At 38.2% G+C, this 19,802-nt stretch overlaps 1 protein-coding gene across 13 annotated transcripts in view; it reads right to left on the bottom strand.

Annotated features, from left to right (window-relative positions):
* Window positions 1-3,011: 3,011 nt before the first annotated feature.
* Window positions 3,012-19,802, bottom strand: part of CALD1 (caldesmon 1) — a 197,924-nt gene continuing 181,133 nt past the window's right edge. For 5 of the 13 annotated variants that reach the window (XM_081038595.1, XM_081038599.1, XM_081038590.1 and 2 more), the window contains 6 exons: window positions 16,899-16,942; window positions 16,717-16,795; window positions 14,643-14,780; window positions 14,085-14,180; window positions 8,577-8,657; window positions 3,012-5,421 (listed from right to left, as the gene is read on the bottom strand). In XM_081038595.1, the coding sequence (XP_080894721.1) occupies window positions 5,416-5,421; window positions 8,577-8,657; window positions 14,085-14,180; window positions 14,643-14,780; window positions 16,717-16,795; window positions 16,899-16,942 (444 nt within the window). In that variant the 3' untranslated portion in view covers window positions 3,012-5,415. Of the gene's footprint in view, window positions 5,425-8,576; window positions 8,658-10,811; window positions 10,937-14,084; window positions 14,181-14,642; window positions 14,781-16,716; window positions 16,796-16,898; window positions 16,943-19,802 lie in introns of all 13 variants that reach the window. The other 8 variants (XM_081038593.1, XM_081038588.1, XM_081038598.1 and 5 more) reach the window with 3 other exon arrangements.

Raw genomic sequence — 19,802 nt, 5'->3', positions numbered from 1 at the left:
AAGGGCTGTTCTTGCTCTTTCTGGGCTTCAGGAGGCCGCTGGCTCCAGCCTGCCCCCTGATAAGGGGCTCTCTTTACAGTGCATGCTTGCTCCCACACAATAACAATCTCTGATGAGAGGGAGTGGGGACTAGAGGTTAGAAGTGTGGGCTCAGGAGCCAACTGCCTGGCGTCAGAGACCCTGCCACTTCATAGCCATGTGTGACCTTGAGCAAGCTTTTTAACTTCCTTGTGCTTCAACTTACTTACATGTAAAGTGGGAATAAGACAGTAGTACCTACCATGTAGTTGTAAGGATTAAATGAGTGAATAACATATAACGTGCCTGGAACTTGGTAAGGGCCCAATAAATGTTAGCTGTCATTACCGTTTGACCAGCTGACCTCCAATTGGTGACAATGACACCTCATCCCTCTGATACTTGGGTATCTACTCACCTTGCTGCAGTCATCCCTGCATTACTATAGTGTCACCACTGACCGAGGTTAAAAACTAGCTAAGGAACTAAATCATGTGTTCCATGTGAGTGTAGTTTTTTTGTGTGATTTATTATGAGTACCTTCAGTAAGAGATTATTGAATGAAGGTTTCTGATCTAGGTAGAAATGACCAGTTGGGACTTCTAAAACCCAATTTAATGAAAACCTGTTTTGGGAAATTATACTTCAGGATAACAAAAGAGGACATCACTAAAAGCATGCCTTGGCAAAACTCTGCTATTAAATCTGTATTCAAGTAAGAGGCCAACAGTCTTTATGGAGCTGAGATGCAGGGCTGAGTTGACACGAGAATTATAAATCTGGGAACAAAAATGTCATGAAACAAAAGAACCTCTCAGAACTCTTAAGAACTCTACAAAAATTGACAGCTGTACATCTAGCAGAGTTTATAAATTGGGATGCTAAGGAAATCATCATCTTATCACTTATCAAGTATCATCATGTGTAGAGCACTGGGTATACCTCTGGGAGTATAAAAGAATATAAGGCAAATTTTTTTTTTCTCCGATTACTCCAGGCTGAAGTGTTCTCTCTTCCCTTTAAACACTGACTTGTATATTACATAATTCTTTGATGATTATGTACTGAAGCCTTGTGGTATTTTATCTCTTAAATTCTTGAGTTGTTACTCAGTATTTTATAACTTTTCATGTCTATTTATCCTTTACCTCCCCACTAGAATAATGTAATTGTTCCCCAGAGTGAAGGCAGGCAGCAATTTATATGAAGACCAGATTCCTTCAAGCTCATCCTTACTTTCAGGAGGCAGCGCTTTGGAGACTCTGGAAGTAATTTAACAAATCCTCATCCTTGACGGTTAGAAGATGCTTTTGTTCTCTAGCCCTGTTGGGTTGCCAAAGGTCTAGCCCAGTTTCTCAGCTGCCTCTTGCAAATCAGTATATGCTCGGAAGCAGAAGTGCTGGCACAAAGGCAAGAGAGAAAAAGCAAAATCGAGCAGGTGGTACATAACTAGGATGCAATTTAAATGCAAAAATACCAATAATTACATCAAGTATAAAGGACTAACTAGTGCAGTTAAAACTCAAAAATGATCAGACCGGATAAAAACCCAAACCAAGCCATATGATTTTCAAAGACATGCACCTAAAACTAAAGGAAATACAAAGGTTGAAAGTAAAGGGGTAGAAAAAGTTATACTGTGCACTGTAGCAACAAGAATAATAATAAAACTTCAAGGCAAAACTTTTCGTTACAGAGAGACTCACTTCATAATGATAAAATACTTACTTCACTAGGAAGATATGATTCTAGATTTGTAGATGCAGCTAAAACATGACCTTAAAATATGGAAAACAACAGAATTACAAGGAGAAACAGACAAATCCATAGTCAGAGTGGGAGATTTTCATTTTTTCTTTCTCAGTACCAAAAAAGGGAACAAATAAAGTCAGTAAGGATATAGAATGTTTGGACAATGTGATTAATAAGTTTCACACAAATAGATTCAGTACTCATTCACATCACACCCTCCTTCAGTCACCTTCTTACTCCTATGGGAGAACCCATATTTAGGAACAGGAGATCTTGTTTTCTTATTCATTCTTCCATCAGAACACACATGCAAGCAACGATAGGAACAAAACGTCCAATACACCTATTCCTACATTACACCAAGACCCCAACATCTTGTATCCTGAATATGCACACTGTAAAACTAATTTTCATCCATCGCTAGTCCTGTCAGCTTGGAGATAGTACTACAGATTATATTCTTTTCACTGCTTAGTTTTGTGAATTTGATGACAACTATCTAATTGTCTAAATGTACTGCCATTGCTCTTCTTATTAGAACATAGAAGTAAAAAGGACTATTATATTTTGTTAAAGTAATTTAGTTAATTCTTTCAATCTCATGGACAGATTGAGGGGACTTCTCAGGAGCTCTGGACTCACAATTTAAAACCTTTCTGAGAAGAACCTCAGATTTCAGACAAAAATTGTGCTACATAAATATACAAAATTACTATGAAAACACATCTTTAGATTTAAATGTAATTGCTAGTGCCTTGCCAATAGTAAGTATTCTGAAAACAAATGGTATATATTAAATGGTATTTCTGCTGTGAAAAACACTACTTTTGGGAAAATAGTACTGCCATCTTAAGAGCTAGAAGAGTGGTACCGTGTTTCCCTGAAAATAAGACCTAACCGGAAAATAAGCCCTAGCATGATTTTTCAGGAGGACATCCCCTGAACATAAGCCTTAATGCGTCTTTTGGAGCAAAAATTAATATAAGACCCGGTCTTATTTTGTGGGAAACATGGTATGTCACAACACTGGAAATGAGGGAGGATGGAGGAATGTTCAATAATTTTTTTTTAAAGACAAAATTTTAAAATCTCTCCTTTTAACATTTTCCATACAGATTTGGTCAGTTGTCCATACTAGAGAGCAATGTTCAATATGTTGTTAGAAAACTGCCTGTAATAAGTTTTTTCTAAAAAAAAATAAATGGCTTTTTTCTTTAAAGAGTGAAACCAAGACTCAATCTGAAATACACATTTTGCTATGCCATCATCTTTATTACAACAAATATAACTCTTGTAATCAATATGGTACATAAAAATAAGTGAGGCAAAGACATTTGGAGGAATTCCATTTATTGTGGATGCATTTTCACAATATATATTTATTGCAGCGATCAATTATCAGTGAAAAATATCAAGTGTTTATAAAATTTTTAAGAATGGCAGAGTCACAGAACACGCTAGTTACCTTGCAGTTTTACCTCTTAAAGATGAACAAAAAGAATTGTAATCAAACAAGTAAACAAGGAATTTATTTTTCAACAAGACTAAATCCAAGCTGAACAAAATTCTACCCTAAAACTTATTCCATCCAAATATTGGAATGAAAGTCAGGATCGATATATTCTCTTCTCAACTTTAGACTTTCTAGAAAAAAAATATATAATAGTGATCAGGAGAAGCTCTTGATCAAAAGTACAACAAAGCAATGTTACATAGCCATGGGCCTTGATTCAAACTTTGATCCATTTCACTCCAATGATGGGAGTCAATGCTAAGTCAGGCACTACATGTGGATTCTAGTTCATCTTATCATAGACTTACATCTACTCTGTCATGGGTTGGTGACACGTGCAGTCTTGGTGGCGTTCCTTCCTTTTGTCCAGGTGTGCTAAAAGCTAGAGAACTCAACTACTCTTGACTGATTTTTGAGGAAAATAGACTTTGCAAGGCAGTGGTCACTTCTCATGCCAGCCCCGCTCTGGCTAGCTCTTCCAGGGGATACTATACATGAGAAAATACTCACGGGGAGGCTCCCTCATGGTGGTGGGAATTGAGACTAGGACAATTTTGGTTAAGTCAAATGAGGTAGAAGTTTATAGATCTACCTTATATATCTCTAGGCTACACCATATTGCCAAGACACTGGAGTACTCTTGTATCATCTACTGCGAAGAACAGATGAACACTGACTTATAAGCTAAAATAAGATCTGATATCTGGATTGCATATGTAAAAATCATGAGTTAGTTAAGACTCTTGGGGGAAAAGGTAAAACTAGTGAAAGTTACATTTACTTTTTGGAAGTTCAACACATTATCAACTTACGACAAGTACCAATGACTTATAAGTAGAAAAGTTTAATTTGAAAAATGGTTCAGTATATTAAAGATGGAGTACTGTCACGACTCCTACATACTGGAGTTTGCTTATTTTTATCTTCTGTGCTTCCAAATATTAGCCTAAGTTGGTCACTGTATACATGGAATTTCAATCTGTACAGTCTTGTCACTAAAACTCTTGTCTTTACATTTCAGAAAAGGAACAGACCTCAGATATCATCTAGGCCAACGTATTGTGAACTTTATTATTAACAGAATAAAGTTTTCGGCAAGCTTTGAGTTTGACCCAGATGGTAGATTTAGTAAAATTCACATTGGACTTCAAGATTCCTTTTAATTATAAACTAAATACTATGTTTTATAGAAAATGTCAATTCATTTTGACATTTTGAATCTCTCTTTTTTTTCTTACAGGTTATCTATTGGGCATTGAAAATGTATCGATACTTATTCTGCCATGTCTCTATTGGCAAATATGAAATATTAATATAATGTGATTTTTAATTTTTAAAAAGCTGTGATATTGGCTAGTTACAAGGACACACTGCTAAATATAATAGCCTAGTACATAAAAAAAGCTTTCTACCGTTAGTGTGTTTGTATATGTTTATGCACATACATACATGATTAGGTCACCTAAAACGTGGTTTACTATCACTACCAAAGAAATCCACAAAGCAACCAACCTAGAGAAATCAGTACCACTGTCAGCTAACATCATGATCCAACTTAATTCATCAGCATGAAAAAAGTAATACCTTAACAGTACTTTTTTTTTTAAAGACAATCATTATTGCAGTATCTCAAATCTGAAATGGGTTACTTTCAGAAAGTGTTAAAATTGCCTACGAAGATAATTTCTTCCATGCTTTAAAGTGCAGAAACAACATGACTTCTGTATTTAAAATTAAAAAACAAAAACAAAAACCCAACAACCCACTACAGTTCGTTTTGCTGCAATTTTCAACTTGAATCTCCTTTTGTTTGACTTCCGATGCAGTTGGTATCACTGTTCAGACACAGAGTAATGATGATCAGTAGAAAAGTCTCTATTTCACAGCATGGGTTTCTTTAGAAACAGGCTCCTGTGCAAAGGCGGTACTTTTTACCATGAACACCTCTAGACTGTGATTATTAAATATAGTGATAATATACATAGGTTTACCGGGATAATGAGGAACAAAACAAAAGGACATGAACCCAATTGAGCAAATCAACATAAATATAACACAGAGCACGTTAGCCCTCGTCCACTGAGCTGGTCCAGCATCTTGCGCGGCTACTCTGGGTTCTGTCTTGAACTGTCTCAAACCTGCTAAGAGAAGAGAGCTTTAAATTGGCAGGTACGGTGCTCCAGCCAGAAGTCTTGTGTCAGAAGAAAAAAAGGAACTATAAGATGGCAGGAATACGTCTTTTTGAATGGGAGGGTTATTATTGGCATTCTATTCAAACACGCTCCTCTTCTTTTAGTCTGTTTTCTTGTTGATTTTTTTCATTTTCTCCTCCCTCCTTTCCTTCCTCCCTCCTTTCCCTTTCCTTCTTTCCTCTCTTCCCCTCCCCGCCCCTCCCCACTTCTTTGGTCTTCGTATTCCCCTCTCTCTATCTTAATCTTTAGCCTAGCTCATGGCATTCAGAGGCAAAGAGGTTTTATTTATTTATTTATTTTAAGGGCCACTGTAAGGGCGAGGAATCTATAATGTGCATTCCAGAACAGGTGCATGTGACAGAATGGTTCAGTCTCAGCTACGCCAAGGCATGATGGAGAAGTGGAATATGCTGAAATGGGTGACTTTCAGAAAGTGTTATATCGCCTATGAAGATAATTTCTTCCATGCTTTAAAGTGCAGAAACCACATGACTTCTGTATTTATAATTAACAAAACAAAACAAAACCCAACAACCCACTACGGTTCGTTAATACGGTTAGTTTTCTTCTGTTTTCTGTTTCCTTCTTCCTATTCGTACACCCCCACCCTTGATACTTATCTGACCCATTTGTATATCATTTCTTATTTGTAGAGCATTTCTTATTCGTCTACCATTTCTTTTCCTCACCTAGCTGCTAAAAATCCTTGCTGAGGTATTCACAAATATTAAAGTACAGTAGTCTCTCAGTAACCTAGGGGGATTGGTTCCAGGTGGGTACCAAAATCCATGGATACTCAAATCCCTTATAGAAAATGGCATAGTATTTGTGTATGACCTGTGTACATATCCCCATATAGTTTAAATCATCTCTAGACTACTTATAATACCTAATACAATGCAAACGCTATACAAATAGTTGTTATATTATATATTTTTAGGGAATGACAAGAAAAATAAAGTCTACATGTTCAGTATAGACGCAACCTTGGTAGACCTGACTGCATGGTCTTGTCAGCAAGAACATAACTCTTTTTCCCTTAATACTTTCGATCCTTGACTGGTTGAAGCCATGATGTGGAGCCTATGGATGTGGGGAGGGGCTGACTATATTGTGAATCTGTATTTTCAAATGTGTTGCGTGTTTTCATTTCAAATGAATGACTGCATGACATGTAGTGAGTTTGGACATTTTGGAGCAAAGAAGCTAACTACTCAGCTACCCCACAAACTCAGCCCTGGGCCTGGTGATTATATTATTATTGTTACTAGAGGAAGAGTTGCGTGGTACAGACTGAAGAGGAAGGGGCAGTGTGTGAAGACTGGCCCTGTCACCTTCCCACCTTGTACCACCATGTTGCACAATTCCAGCGAGTACCATTCATATTGTGTTGTAAGTGGTGTTCTCAGAGTCCTACCCTTCCAGATCATATTTTTACTCCAATTCCCAGAACCATGGCTCAGGGGAATGTGATTCAGAGGTGCTTCCTTATACCTCATTATACCTGTGATGGTGGACTATGGACAGCTACATCCCTATTAATAAAGGAGACTGTATAAACATTTGGACTGCCATTTCTGAAAGGTCAGAGACAAATGCTAGAGGGGCCATATGGCTCAGGAGAATAAAAGATCATTCTTTGTTCAAACAAACAAACAAACACAAACAAACAACAATTTTCCTATCTCTTTCCACCAGGAGAAAATTGCAAGGAACTTTAAAACTATATTTTCTGCTGAATATGCAATCCTCAAAGGAAAATAGCATGTATAATGGTTAAGAATGTAGGTTCAGATCAGACTGTCTGAGTTTCAATCCAGGTTTTGCTACTTATTTGCTGTGTGACTTTGCGAAAGTTACTTAATCTCTCTGTGCCTCATTTTCCTCAGCTCTAAAAGAGGGTAATAATAGTCCCCACTTCATGTGGTGGTTGGAGGGTCAAATGAGATACTGTCGCTTATGAAGGTAGAACAGTGCCTTGCATATAGTGGAAGCCACTAAATATCAGTTGTTTGTAGTGGTGATAATTATTATGAGGTAGTTCCAATATATTTAGCGAGGACTTAGAAAGCTGAACTTACTTAAAACTCATTTTAAATAGTGAGGCTGGGCTAGTAGCTTTCTTGAAATGTAAGAGCAATCAAGAACTAATAGAGATGGAGTAACAAACTTAGGCAATGGCAACAGACTTCAGGGCACGTAGAAAGCAGGAAAGGGGAGGAATTCTCTCACTTCAGTGAGTTGTGATTCTTCAGGTGCCTCTGAGGTGTTCTTCAGCCCCAAGTTTGCTTAAAAAGTGCTTCTGTCTTTCGAGTTCTAAGTAGACCCATAAGCAGACAGTTCTAATCTTATAGTTGGTCTCTGATTTCTCTTTCTCCAATTTCCCTCTATTAAAAAGGAGGGCTAGGTTATTACTGGAAATAGGGAAGGGCTACAATTAGGAGTTGAATTAGCTTCTTGTACACAAAGGGTCCTATAGAGTCATAACACCATTCAGATATTGTCCAGAGACCCCTTTACAGAGAATGAACACACCCTTTGAGCAGAAGATCAAAAAAGAGATGGATCCAAGCATTCTCAGCTAGTAGTTTCCACTGGGGAACAAATTTTGCCTAACTTTTGAATGTTAGGTTCGCTTTTTGCCACAGCAACCTTGAGTCCTAGACTGCTGGCAATGTCATCTCTTAGGAAGATGCCAGAAAGCAGCTTTGGGACCACTTAGGAAGATGGCGGTTTTCCCCCAGATGGTCTTCCAATGGCTGTGGCTTTAACCCTGGACCTTGTAAGGAAATGCAAGGTCACGATGGACCATGATTATACCAGATGGCCGTCTGCTGTCAGCACTCCTTCCACGATGGTGTTTCCTGAATACCTGACTGGGCACCATTCCCTGGACTATTTATGTTTTATGACTGACAAACCTACCATGCTGAGGTCTCCATGAACTTGGCCTTTTAAATAGAGATCTTTAGAAACTGATGGTTACCTGGGCAAGGCTCTGTGGACCAGTCATATTTCTCATTTGACCCGGGATATCATACTGCAGGCTCCAGCAGGAAAACAAAAAAACCTATGAAATTCAAAGCCTTCCAGTAGATTACCTTAGTGGGGGACGTGACCTTATCCACAGATTGCTTTTCCCAGAGGTTCCGCTTGCCAGATACGTCTCCTGGCCTCAAATCCTAATGAAGAGAAAGCAGTAAACAATTCATACATGGGCATTTATATTTTCTGGCCACGTTTATATAAATCACCACGTCTGTTGTTTGTTTGAATCAATGTTTTATTTAATACACATGATCTAAACTGGATAGAAGAGAGGATTATTAGCTGTTTGTTTTTCTATAGACCTTGACCTGTGCTACGATGTGAGGATGGGTTGGAACTCTCCAACATTTAGGTCCCGTCCTTTACCAAGCACTTACTTTTTATGGATCAGGAAAATTGGAATATAAGCATATTAAAAACAGTGTAGCCGATTTCTACCTTTCTATGCTCTTACAAGTGAATAGAGCATAGGTTCATTTTAAAAACAGTTGACCCTTGGACAACATGGGGGTGAGCGCCACCGACCCCCGTGCAGTAGAAAATCCACATATAATGTTTGACTCCCCAGTACTTAATCACTAACAGCCTACTGTTGACCGGAAACCTTCCCAATAACATCAACAGTCGAGGAACACATATTTTGTATGTTATATATATTATATCCAATACTCTTACAGGATAGTAAGCTGGAGAAAAGAAAATGTTATTAAGAAAATCATAAGGAAGAGAAAATACATTTACACTATTTACTGAAAAACAAATCCATGTATACGTGGACCCACGCAGTGCAAACGCGTGTTGTTCAAGGGTCACCTGTAATTCCTTTGGGGTTGGACAGGCATTTCATCCCTTGCAGATTGACTTTCTTTCGGTGCCCTGCCCATGTCCTCTAGTCCTTACGATTTTAGTGCATACCAGTCTCATTTCAAAAGGCCAACACTGCACTTCTTTGCCTGAGGACTTTCTCTGGCTACAAATGCCCACTTCACCCAGGAGACAGGCTGGAAGTTCCCCAGAATTGTGCTCAATTGCTCACCCATGAGATTTGGTGCAAGACTATGTCTCAGGCTCACTGATGCCTCGGGTAGGATACCTTTCTGAAGCATGGATTTTATGGTGGCTTCCAGGGTTTCCCCGGTGGAATGAAGTATTAATAGCCCATGAGGGGACTTGCTTAATAACATTCCTCCTTGGCTTTCTCCTTTTCCGGTCTTACTCCCGGTACAGTTTTCTTCACCTCCCAAGTCAACCATTTGCCCTAGAATCAATCACTATTCTAAGGTCTGCTTCTGGGCAGTCTAAGCTAACACCCTCTTCTAACTGTACTTTCCTCAAATTAAAATCATGTTGTGTTTCCTGAGAAGCAAGTAGATAATTCAGAAGTGTATCAGTAGAACCTAGTCCCCACCAAAATAAACAGTTACCGCAAATTGGACCCATAAGAGAAACTGACAGGTAATGACATATGTGAGAGCATGTGGAAATCTTGGGAAGAACGCACTAAAATATGATCGATAACAGTTACACAGCTTTGATTCTTTACTTGCTACCTCATAATTAGTTTGGTTTGGAGAAAGATCCAAATTTCTGTTTCCATTTACTTTTCTTCCAGTATTTGCTTATATTAGTTCTTGGCAAAAGGTAATTTTTAGGAAATAAATGTGTTTTAACTGAAATAATAATGTTTATTTTGGCACAGCCATCTCATTAGGAAGGCAAAGCTAACAGCAATTGCATTTACTCATGGACACCAGTCTAAATGGATATATTTTTGACAAATAGCGTGGAGATCTCAATACTGAAAATGCACTGGTTAAATGGTACCATGTGAAGCATTTCAGATTTACCTTAATCTTATTGAGTTTCTAGATTTCCATTGTGGCATGAATTCCTGATATTCTACTGGAGAGTTACACCTATTTAACTTGGAACCAGTAAGCAACAAATCAGATTGTTTTTGAAGAATTCCACGACATTTGCCAATGTAGGTAGAAGCTGCCAAATTGTCTGGGAGTCTTTTTAAAATTTTGGAAACTATAATTAGGAACACGCACAGGGAAGCTCTGGAAAGTGGCTATTATTACTTTATTTATTTGGTTCATAGAAGACAAATATTTTTGTGTCACATGAATGTTCTACTAAAGAAAATGAATTGTATTTCCCTTAAATCCTACCTAGGAATCTTTTGAGATCACTTAAAGCGTTTAAAGAGTCTATTTTAAGAACATATTAACATTCAAGTGGTAAGTTGACATTTTAAATTAAAGGGGAAATAAAGATGCAATTACCTGACCAGACTACATTTTAGAGAAAGACCCACTCTGGAAGAAGAGGGAGAAATGAAGGCAGGAGGAACAGGTTCCAATCAACCAGAGATCAAAGAATGTAGAAGAGAATTCAGCTGAGAGAGACACTGATTTTTTTAAGTAAAAAGAAAGACAAATTAGCATTTTAATTGCTGTACGTAACATGTAATTTAGACACAAAGAACAGACAAACAGTCCAAAACAGACATACTCAGAATTGAATTTCAGTTACAAAGTTACACCGAAATCTAAATTCTACCCACAAATAGGAAATCTAAATTCTACCCACAAATAGCATTAGATGTCGTAGTAACATATCAGATGGAGAGTAATGTTTACTTTTCAATAACTTAATTTTCAGGGACTCCCAAATAATATTGATTTGACAAACTACTTTGAGCACTTTTAATTCCTAGCATACATGGAAATTATTATGTAATTTGGTAGAGGATGGGTTTTCTCTCCAGTGAATTTTAGAGCTGGACACTAACCCCAAAGGAAAACACCAATATCCTTCTTCTTGAGTTTTCACTGGGTGAGCACCATTTCGGTGAGAGACTGTCCCTCTGATTTTTCCTTAATGGCCACATGCCACACATCTGCAAATACAAACCCAGGCTTTCCTCTCTACCCATATATGCCAAGGAACATAAATAAGGGACTGCAAATAAATCACCGCTGGTCCAAAAATCAAAACGCACCTTTGAGTAATTATCTGACATCCTGGGCTCAGGGTCAGTCTGACCGGAGTCCCAAAGGTGTCAAACTCAAACGCTTGCCATGGAGGGCCAGGCTGGAAACACAAAGGCCTGAAGAGGCTTGGTACAAGAAGTTAAGGAAAAGAGGGAATCAACAAATTCAAGAGTGCATGCCTCCACACCTCAAAAACGTGTTCAAATTATAATTTTTGAAAGGAAAATAAAGCACATCGGTGTGGGCCAAACTATACAGATCTCAGCTGCAGGCCACCAGTGTGAGACCGCCTGACAAGACCTGGCCAAGATCCTTGCTTGACCTGTCTTTCTAAGTTGCCTTTCCAGCTGGACTTATCCTTTTGCCAACCAAGTTTTATGCACCTGCAGGATCCTTCTAGCCCTTTCCATAGTTCGAAAAAGTCATCTCTTTTCTGCTGGATCCACACTCTCTATGAGTTACCCTCTTGCCTTCCTGGGCTCCAGGTTACGTCCTCTCCCAAAGAGACTTTCATGTTGCTATTCATACTTTGACAAATTCTGGCTCTACTACCCTGGGAATAGGCATGAAGCTTAAAGGTGCTTATCAAGTATACTTCAACTAGCTTTTCATTTACAGCAGCAGTTACACATTGTTGTCTTCCAATCTGGCCTTCATTCAGGAAGACACCCTACTCTCCAAAATCAATGGCACATAAGAAAAAAGAGATCACTAGTATCTGTATTAATTGCCACATCCTTCTTCCCTTTTCCTTCCACCCTCTAGTAGATGGCCTAGCAAATTACTTACTAAATAGCAGGTAAAGTAGGAGATGACTTTGTAATTTCCCTGGAATACCTTTTTGCCCTTCCATTTTTAGGTGGCTGTCAGTCGCCCCAGAAAATGGGGCTTTTTGTGGAAACCTTAACATAGTTATACCTACTGTAATAACTGAATTGAATCTTTTTAACCCTCCCATTAGGATGACATCGATGATGATACGCCTATCAGTTAAAGCCCTGATAAAAGAGTATGGTTCAAGTTGTGGACCAAATGTGAGCGTAATCTGGCATGGAAATGAAAGAGAGCACAGCCATAACAAACATGAAACAATGACCACCTCCTCCAGTCATGTGACAAATTCATCAGGGAGGGAAACAAATACCTTCCTCTCTGTATCTTTGCTAATTTGAGAGTGTTTCAGTGGGTCCGTGAACTTCCTGAACTTGTGTTATACTCACATTTTGGGGGAGAAGATCCTCAGATTTCATTACGCTTTCACAAGGGTCCATAATTCAAAAAAGTTAATAATCACGGGTTTGGAGCCACAAAACTTACAAAAATTGCCATTAAAAAAATAACTTCTATTCTGTACGTCACCTTGGGTGCTGGGGAAATTGAGGCACTAAAGAGCACATACTTTTGGGTCTGATCCCTCGCCTCAACTATCTCTTTTTATAGGCCCCCTTTCCTGTATCTACTGGGAGAGGGAAACAGATTTTTTTCCAATATATAAAGACTTTCCAATTGTAAATTGGGTTTACATTAGTTTTACACCTCTTGTGAACACTTATGCAAAGAATCCTGGGCTGAATATTAATTGTCTATAAGGAGCTGTATCCAAGAAGGGTATGGAAATATTTCCATTTTTTTCTTTTTAAATTGGAAAAGTGATAAACTTTAGTGACTTTGGAGATTAAGTAGTATGGAACCAATGGGTGCAATTAAATGCTCAGTGGTTCAGAGGTCTCAGATTTGGAAAGCTTTTCTTTTGCCTCTGCACTTTTGCATGGAATAGTAACGACAGTTGAGTTCCTGCTTCTTTGGGTACCAACAAAGGTATATAAACCAACTTAATAGAGAAAGCTCATCAATATATAGTAGGGAGCATAATGAGAATTTTGATTATACTGACTAATGCAAGGCAATTATCACATACTGTCAATGAAAAGGTCAGAAGAATATTTTTATAGTAAGATACCACACATAATAAATAAGAAAATTTTAGATTTCCAAAAATAATATTCATAACCAGTTTTCATAGTTCCTGGTTTTACTTTTTTTAAAAAACGGCTTTCCTGTGGAGGTGTTGACAGTAAAATTATAGCAATTATTTCAATAACTCACCAATAACTATATGTTTGTGTTCAGTTACAGAAATTAGGCAAATTAGAAAATATGGGTTCAAAATGGCCTACATACACATTCTTTTGGGAATAAGTTCAGGGGTGTTCTTGACAGAGAAGGGGCCAAGATAATTTTCATTTTCAAATTTCTAGCTGTAATTTATACATTAGGAGCTAAACATATAAACCAGTCGAGATTGTACATTTAAACAGCCTCAGCATTCTGGCTAACTAACCCTCTCAGGTCGACAAGGAATTAGGGTCCGGGTTTACCCTCTGGGTAATTGTGATGCAGCTGCCCTCTCTCTAAAGGTGAACCCCTCCTCGTTTGTTGTTCAGCATTTACATCAATGAACAGGACCACTGTGTTCCCCAGGCAAACAGACCAACAGCCTGTTTCTTCTGCTGCTGGAAACTGAGAGGTCAAAGAAATTCAGAAAAACCCAATGCCACTTACTGAAGGTTTAGGAGCAGGTGACTTGTTTCCATCGGGGGTTTTAGTTAGCCATTCGTTGATGCGGCTGGAAACCCCCACCTTCAGGCCAGCAGTTTCCTACAAGAAGCCAATCATCCAATATTAAAGAAAAAAAAAAACAACCCAAACTTCACATGGAAAGAAATCTTCAAGGCCACTTAAACATACTACAAAGTATTATTTCCCATAGCCATCCCCTAACACGAATCAATAATTGATTGTATCTTTCACATTCTGAGTCAAATAAACCTTGAACTTGATATTTAAAGCATATGTATCTGGTTTCCTTTTCCCTGCACCTCACCCCACTCCAACCCCAAGAATGATGATTCATTTTAGGGACTTTATTTAGAGTCCAGTGGCCAGACGTAGTACACAGTCTAGCATCATGAACACATACTCTCTGAGCTTGCTTTGGTAGTTGTTGCAAAGAAGGTAAGAATTACACTGTCTTCACTGCTTTTAAAATTAACGAGTATGATTCTTAAAAAAAAAAAAAATCCACCCTCCAAAATGAAACGATAAAAATCCTATGCTCACCTTGTTGGGTGTGCCAGACGCGGTGGGGGATGAGAACACATTCCCTTTCTCCCACATGCTCTTCATATTGCGAACGCCTTCGGCAGGGACAGGCAGATCTGAGGCTGCTGGCTTTGCCGGTTTTGCAGTTTTTGTTCCCTGAAGTGTGGGAATTATCTTTAGGATCAGTGCTACATTTGTTCTTATACAACAAGAGTGAGCTTGTCCTGAACCATTACCATCTTTAAAAAGCCACTGTGTAAACACTTTTACCCCAAACGGGAGTCATCATTTCTGTGCAAAGCTACATTCTGGTGACCTACGAGTATGTACCTCAACATCAACCCTAAGACCTAGATCAGAGGGTCTTTCAAAAATGAAATGTGCTCTTTATCGGGACACCGTTGAGGCTAAAGGGATACAGTGGAATTCAAAACAAGACAGTCTGTTCTGTATGCTGCGGTGGACCCACATTTTACAAGGACAGAAAGGTTCCAACTATTTATACAGGTATTTATGTCACACTGTATGTGCTATAAAGCATGCCAAGAGAGCACACAATGGGGAAATAATATTTAGTTGATAGGAGCCAAGAAGGCTACTTGGAGGAAGTGACACTTAAACTCCATCTGATGGAAGACTTGGAAGTGGCGAGGTGAAAGAATGGACAACCATCCCATGCAGAGGGTTGTATATGTAAAGGATCAAAGGCAGGGACGTGCCAAAGGACTGATGGATTGAGAGACCACTGCATGGCACATACACTGGAAGCAGGAGAGTATGGCTGTTAAGGAAGAACAGTGTATATTCCAGATACTTTTCCAGCAGTAGGGATGAGCAGACCAGGATCACGCAGTTGCTCTCCTGGTCCTGCTTTGTGGCTTGTGGCAGGTGTTGTCAAGGGGGTCAGCTAGGGTGAGTGGCACCATCCCTGGACCACGGAAAGGCTGAAGCCACAGTCGTGGCTTCATTCACCCTATTAGAGCTGTGATTAATTCAACCGCATAAAATAACCATCTGCAATTGGTCTTATATTTTAGTGGATGTTTAATATGTGAAAATCATCTCTTGGTTATTCATTTGATAAATCATTCAGACCTCTCTCTTTCTTATTCCCTCTTATCATTTAATATGTGAAAAATCACTTCTTGATTATTCATTTGATAAATCATTCAGATGATCACTTCTTTCTTATTCCCTCTTATCATGGGAGTGTGAACTATTTTACACTTATCTCCACTCTACAGTACAAAGGAGAGGAGAAAATCAAATCATACTGATCCAATTATTTCATAGCAGGTGTTCTGCTATAGAAGGCGGTTAAAACCATTGACTAAAGTCTACAGAAAGGAGGAAAACAGGATCAAATTTTGATCAATGGCACCTTACCTTCTCACTGCTTTGGTACTTGGAAATATGTATATATTATTGTAAATATGGTAGAACCACTAGGTCCATTGGGTGGAAAATAAGTTGGAAAAGACAGCAGCATAAAAGTATGGTTTTTCAAGTATAAAATAATCAATTTGAAATTGATAATGTTTAAACTTGGGCTATCTTCTTTATATTAACTTATACTACTACTTTTATATGATAATAAAATTTTTATAGACAAAAGAGAATTAACCAAGAGTGCAAGGAACTTGTTTAAACTACGTATAGGAACACAATTTATAAGGAATTAATATTAGAGTACTATACTAATTAATACTAATAAGTTATACTAATACTATATTGTATTAGTATATAATATTAGCATATAATATTAGTTACACTAATAATATTCTATAGTTATGTGAATACTACACTAACATATAAATATTATAGCTGAATACCAATAAACCCATTCATTAAAAGAATAAAACCTTCATTAAAGAGTATACAGGCTGAAAGTAGTAAACAATAATTTATTTAAAACTCTTCTATAATTTATCCTTATTATTGCTCTTCTCCATAACTAGGTCAAAATATAAGAAAGCATCATTAATGTTCTAATATTAATGTGATTCCTGGATTTGATTACTGTCCTACGTGTTTCTGTGATCATTTGTATAATCCGTTTCTGTTTGGCCATCACCCTGGGGCCACCTCTCACCTCAATGGCACTGGTGTATTGCTCCAGTCTGCTGTCAATCTTGGAGACGACTGCCGCCTGATGAGTTGCTTTGACACCACTGTTAATAAACACAGACATACACATACATAAAACTATGAGAGAGAACCTTTCCATACATATAATGGCTAATGAGTCTCAAATGAACAACCAATCATATTTACCTTTTCTGCACAGACTTATTTAAAAATTCTGCTCGCTCTTCTATCTAGGAATTAAAAACAACCCGTTAATACTTTTAGCTCATAAGCAGTGTTTCTCAGGCCATACCACTATCTTCCCTGAATCTGGTGAATAAAAGCCCCCAAAAGTGTCAGATTACTAGGGTGTCCAGCAGCTGTGCTAGAAAGGAAAACTACATATAAGGTATTGGATAATAAGATTCAGGAGATGAAGGTGAGATTAGCAGAGGACAGAGAAAGAGTGTAGAGAAATATGAAGTTATGGAGGCAAATTAAAGACTAGACATAAATGGAATAAAATGCCTCTGAAATAACATAAATCAATGGCAAAATAATTACATTTCAAGACCGTAGCAATAATTCTTTTTCCTTCTGACGTACTTAAAAAAATGTCTTTCTTTATTGAAGTACAATTGACGTATAACATTATATTACTTTCAGGTGCACAACATAACAATTAAATATTTGAATACATTGTGAAATGATCACCACACTAAGTCTAGTTAATATCCATCACCTGACAACTTTTTTGTGTGTGTGATGAGAACTTTTAAATAACAATTTTTTCAAAAACACATGGTTTTTAGGACATGTTTATATGAGTATAGATGTACCATGCTCTTTGGTTAAGAAAATTTTCCACAATGTTTTGACTATGTGTTTGGTATATAATAGGGTCAAATAAGAAAGAAAACCAGGAACTGTGAACTATTCACTTATGGATTAGCCTAGTTTCCTAACTCGATAGCTGTCAAGCCTGTTGTTGAACTTAATTTGCCTTGAATGTAGAAGATGGGTGAGACTGGGGCACAGCTCATCAGTACAGCTGAGGACTCCTATGAAGGCCTTATTAGCCCAACTGGAAAATAAGGAAATAAGCCCAGAGAAACTGTGATGGAACTACACTAAATGGGCAGTTCATTAGTCTCCAGTAAGTTTTTTTTTTTTTTTTAAAGTTAGGAACTTCTTTTTGTTATAACTAAAGCTACTAAACCAAATATTATATTTTCTAAAACTGCATCACTCAAATTCAGACGTTCTTTATAAGTCAGAATATATTTATCGACGCCTTGTGATACCCAACTCCAGGCTGGAAATATTCCCTGCCATGCATCACCTATCAACATCAGCAAATAAAAACCGTTTTTGCATATGACTGCATATTCAAGGCACACCAGTGCTGAATGGGTCTGTTTCTGCTCCGTTCAGGGCAGCCAAGGAATCTACTAGACTACAGTTACTTTAGGCCAGTGTGGTTGGGTGTGTCCCCTACAGTCTTCTGTCCCCTACTGGCTCTTGCTGGACTGGACTGACTTGGGGCTTGTGAACTATTAATAAATACCCTTAAGCTTTTTGGAAAACACGCTTCGCTCCTGTTATCAGTTGAATAACACTTTTATAGATGTTAGTGAAGGCACTTTATTCTTTCCAAGATTTCTTACAAAGACAAAAGAAAACTCATTAAAAATAAAACTTTATACAAAAGGGGCAGCTGGATGGCTCAGTTGGTTAGAGCACGATCTCTCAACAACATCGTTGCTGGTTCAATTCCCCGCATGGGATGGTGGGCTGTGCCCCCTGCAACTAAAGATTGAAGACAGCGACTGGGCCTAGAGCTGAGCTGCGCCCTCCACAACTAGATTGAAGGACAACGACTAGGAGCTGATGGGCCCTGGAGAAACACCCTGTTCCCCAATATTCCCCAATTAAAAAAAAACAACTTTATACAAAAAAGTGCTATAGTTATCCCTCAGTTTATGGGATGTAAAGGGTCTTAAATTTTATTTTTCTGATTTTAATATAAATGCAGAAGTGCATTTCTGGAGAAAAAGTTCCCAGTTAAATAAGGTGAAATACACTGGAATCATGCAATGCACTGGCACTTTCTATTCCATCCATCCATCCATCTATCCCATCCATCCATCCATCCATCCCATCCCATCCCATCCATCCATCTTACTTTTAACCCTGCCAGCCTGTCAGTCACACAATCAATCAATAAATTACACATTTATATATAGAGTACCCACTATATAAAGCTGAACACCCAACAATGTATAAGACAGGGTTCATTTCTTTAATAAGAACACATTTTAGCAGGGCAGACAAGTAGAACATATAAACAAAATATTTAAAATCGAGTGGTAGTTACCACATTAAAGATAAGAAGAAAATTCTGTGGCTACAGCAGAAGTGACGAGCTGAGGGAGTTGGAGGAGGATTTTCAGACATTATCACATTTGAGCTGAGATTTGCAGTTTCTAGTTTCCAAGGTTTATAAATAAGTTTATGAAAGTGAGGGTGGGAGTGCATGACGTAGAGGGCAGAGGACATTTCTAGCAGAGCAAACACATGTGCAAAGATTTGGGGAACCAAAGGGCATGCAGAGTGCTGGGGCCGAAGAAGGAAGAAACATTCAGCACGGTAGGACAGAGGTACAGTGGAGGGAGGTGGCAGAGGTGACACTTGTGCTTTGTAGAACTTCCAGCATCATTCTGAAACAGGGATTATCTTATTAACCTTGGCCATCACATTTATTCAAATTCCAGAAGCTCTCAGACTCCAACTTCTTTTATATCTACCACTTTTAATACAGCGTGATGTTATTATCACGTTTTATCAGGTCTCACCATCCATTCACTGACGCACCCTTGTTGGAAAATTCCTCAACTGAGTGACCCTGGGTAATGTAACAATTTGTACTGAATTTGTAAATTAAATGTTCTGGATCAGGAGTTGAACGAGAGAAATTGGTTCTGAACACCAAGAGATGGCAGTGTTGTCTTGGGAAAACTTAGCGAGAAAAAGCAGACTGTTGGTTTTAGAAAATTGACACTCTCCTTACTCCACACTCCCTCCACCACCAATGTATGAAAACAATAATAA

Source organism: Rhinolophus hipposideros (assembly GCF_964194185.1).
Source record: "Rhinolophus hipposideros genome assembly, chromosome: 25".
NCBI classification, from domain to species: Eukaryota; Metazoa; Chordata; class Mammalia; order Chiroptera; family Rhinolophidae; genus Rhinolophus; species Rhinolophus hipposideros.
The sequence above is the reverse complement of the archived record's forward strand: the minus strand, read 5'-3'. Positions and strand labels throughout refer to the sequence as shown.